This window comes from Corylus avellana, chromosome ca3 (genome assembly GCF_901000735.1).
Source record: "Corylus avellana chromosome ca3, CavTom2PMs-1.0".
NCBI lineage: Eukaryota > Viridiplantae > Streptophyta > Magnoliopsida > Fagales > Betulaceae > Corylus > Corylus avellana.
The window spans coordinates 15,271,158-15,275,059 of record NC_081543.1 but is presented as its reverse complement, the minus strand read 5'-3'; the positions used below and the strand labels follow the sequence as shown (position 1 = coordinate 15,275,059).

The following is a 3,902-nucleotide window of genomic DNA, read 5'->3' as shown; positions in this document are numbered from 1 at the left end:
CCTCGGTTTGACTCTTGGATATTGCAATGTGCAACACAGTGTTGCCTTCGTCATCTTGCCAGCCCAACAATTTCTTGTCCCACAATGAGTCAATTTCATACCAGTTCTCTCGAAGCCAACTAAGTAGGGATCGAAAAGCCTCGAACATATTGTATTTCAGGGCAACATGCATAACAGTCTCTTTTCGAATTGTTACATGTTCAATAGACTTAGGACAGGCTTTTAAAAATTGCTTTAAAAGTTCAAAGTTTCCTATTTGAGCCACGTAATGCAAAGGAGTCACACCCTCCTTTCCTTCGACATGAACAAGGTCATTATCAACACTAAGTAGCTGGAGCACCACTTGGGTTTGATTATTTTGCAAAGCAAGGTGCATGGGGGTGAAACCATTTTGATTAAGCTTCCTAACAAATGATGGCTTTAAACTCATGATTTCTCTGACAAACTGGATGTTTCCCGCAGATGCAGCAATGTGTAAAGGAGTCTCAACAAATGGAATGTTATCAATTCTGTCCAAAACTTTTGCATCCATTTGTATCAATTCGTACAATGCATCAATGCTTCCTTGTTTAGCCGCATCCCTCAAATCAGCGACATTCTCCATATTCTAATCAATTCAGAGAAAAGTAATCATCAGGCAATCAAAGGAAACGTGTTAAGCAGTAAATGTTGAAACTGTGGACTAATATTGCAACTGCTATGAATGGAGTTGTTCGTTAATTACTGGGCAAATAAAAAAATTAGCCCATCCTTTTATAGGATTGGCTAAGTCAATAGTGATAAAGCTTAGACAAAAAGAATAAATTAATTAATATTTTAATACAAAAATGATAAATTTAATCATTTAATCCCTTAAAAATGTGAATATTATAGTTTATTTTGCCAAACTCCTCAAAGGAGCTGAGTGTCATTTGGTAGCTTGGTGGTTATTACTAGCCGTACAAGTTTACATGCAACAACCACCAACAACACATTTGTCATATTATTTTTTTATGAAGCACTAATATCCTAACTTTGTACAAAATAAGGCAAGAGATATGAGGTAAACTTCATGAGATCTAACCCTTGGAAGAGAAGAAGCTAACATATCCCTGATCTCATTGTTGTCGATCTGTGTTTGCTCTTCTAAGATGTCCAAAGCTGTAAAACCCGCTAAATTCGTAGCGTTGGTATCAATTCTAGCATTCAATAACCATCTCACGACCTGTATGATATAATAATGCACAATTAATCATACCATCACTTTAAATAGTTTACAAATAGACAAAACAAATGTTAAAAATTAAAGAAATTAAAAAAGGAGAGAGATAACGTAAAATATCACTATCAAAAGCTGAAGTGAAGTCATTTGAAGCATGTTCCTGAAATTGAATCCTTAGTATCGTTTCTATAGACCCCAAAAATGCCCACTCAATTTAATTCCCTTATTAGAAACAATGAGCGGAGAGAACTTGCCTGAGGTTGATCGTTGGATACTGCCATATGCAACAAAGTGTTACCTTCCTCATTCTTCCAATTCAGCAATTTATTTTCCCACAATGAAGAGGCATCTTCCAACGTGATCTGCTGAAGCCACCTTATAAGGAACTCAAAAGCATCTAACTTGGTGTTATTCAGGGCAAAATGAAGAGCAGTCTCTCCTCGAATTGTTACATCTTTAATGGACATGGGACAGACTTTTCGAAATTCAGCCAAAAGATAGAGGTTTCCTGTTTGAGCTACATGATGCAAAGGAGTTGCACCCTCCTTTCCTTGGACACGAACAAGGTCTTTATCAGCATCAAGTAGCCGGCACACCACGTGGGTTTGGTTATTTTGCAAAGCGAGGTGCATCGGGGAGAAGCTATCTTGATTAAGCTTCCAAGCAAGTGACGGCTTTAACCTCACAATCTCCATGGCAAACTGAGTATGTCCAGCGGATGCAGCTATGTGTAAAGGAGTCTCAACAAATGGAATTTTATCGATTGTATCCAAAATATATGGGTCTCCCCGTACCAATGAGTGCAAGGCATCAATGCTTCCTTCCTGAGCAGCATCTCTCAAACTCCGATCCATTAGAATTCAAAGAAGAGTGACAGGCAGCAAATCAAAGAAAAGAAAATGTGTTAAGCAGTAAAATGTTGACACTGACTACTAATTAACGCAGCTACTATGAAGAGAGAGATGAGAGAGATTAGCTCGTTTTTTTTTTATAGGAATGGTTGAGTGAACGGTGATGACTGATGAATCTGATTATACACTGGGGTGAACAGTGATGACTGATGAACGCTGTGACGTACATGTGAAAAACACATGCTACCTGAAAAATCCGGCTTATTAAGTGTTGTTTTAAAAACAACATCACATCTCCTGTAATAAAATTAACGGTGCAGATTGTAAATCAATTCATTTAAGTGAAAATGACATGGCGGGCAAACGTTTAAAGACAACCACCAAGGATCACGCCGTTCAAACGTACGTTAGCTGGGGTGCTTGCACGTACGAAATATAACTAGCGTGTCAGGTGGGTCTTGGAATCTTATGGGGTTTGTCCAAATTAGCACCAATTAATTATTTATATTAGGATTAGTTGAGGAAAGGTGGTATAAGTATTTTGCTTGCCTTAAGAAATATATATAGTCTTACAAGACTGGCAGAGAAAAATATAAGTAAACTTTTTGGCTTTGGGTTGGTTATATAAGAAATATTATGGTAAATATAAAAACGGAATCATAATAATGAAAGGAAATAGAATAAACATAGAGATTAAGGTGATTTGGTCTCTAGCCTACATCCACACTTCCAAGCTTTTAATAGGCTACATATTTCATTGATTTATATCTTGAGTAGACAACTCTATTTATAGAGCTTTATATATGATTTAAAATATTTTAAATACAATCACATCCTTTAAATCATGGTTAATAAATATTATCTAAATCCCTTAATTTATGAAATATAAAATCATATTTATTCTAAAGAATTTCTATCATTAACATGTTAGAGTATCTCCAATAGATTGTTTAAAACATTATTAATTTGTTCTAACGTGCTTTTACAGTAAGATTCAACGATTAATCTCAATGAAAATGAGTCTCAGGATTAAAAAAGAGGCTCACAATGATCGAAGATGCTTCGAGCCATGAGAAAGTAATGCTTACGTAAAGAATTAATAAAATAAATAAAAGCAGTGATTTCTGGCGTTCATTTAGTTAGCGTTTACTGTAAATACCAAGAAAAAAAAAAAAATTTGTGTCGCACTTGTAAAACACCAGAATTTTCCGGGTTCATGAGTTGAACACCAGGAATTCCTCCTTGCACACAGCTGAACATCATGAATTCCTGGCGCATAAATTTCCTAACGCGCCAGGAAATTTGACCAAGATTCCTGATATGTCATGGATCTCTTCTTTACCCGCCAGAAATTTGCATTATTTGCTTAATAGTTTTATTTCCACTTCTCTAAACTACACCACTTAGATCTGATTAGTTCAAACATAATTCTCTTCTTCTCAGTAGAGCATTATTCTTAGTAGAACATTCTGGTGCCACGTACACAACCATAGCTTTCATTCCCTCCGCACATGTCTGTGCTTTTTTTTTCTTTTTCTTTTTAATAGCAGTTAACATAGGCTATTTTTTTTAATAGCACTGAGCACACATACTCCAAGAGAAACAACTCTCTTTTTACTGGAGTCAATTTGCTACCACGAATATTGGCTTTGCATTTATGGTCTTGATAAGAATTCCACATGAACTATCACAATCGGAACAAGATCCTCTCCAGTCCATAATGGGCTGGAGAATATTCAGTTCATAGTTATAATTTCTTCTCAGAAATTTAATGGCCACAAATAGGACACATATCCCACTAATAAAAATAATAATAAAATATTATTTTAAATTAAAAAAATTAATAAAAA

At 35.5% G+C, this 3,902-nt stretch overlaps 1 protein-coding gene across 1 annotated transcript; it reads right to left on the bottom strand.

The window, feature by feature from the left end:
- Position 1: 1 nt before the first annotated feature.
- On the bottom strand, positions 2 to 2,182 carry LOC132176176 (uncharacterized; the record flags this gene model as incomplete). The annotated part of the gene is given in 3 exon segments (XM_059588309.1): positions 2 to 607; positions 1,064 to 1,204; positions 1,456 to 2,182. Coding segments are annotated over 3 exon segments (1,347 nt in total), but the record flags the coding sequence as incomplete, so codon positions are not given.
- Between the last annotated feature and the right edge of the window lie 1,720 nt (positions 2,183 to 3,902).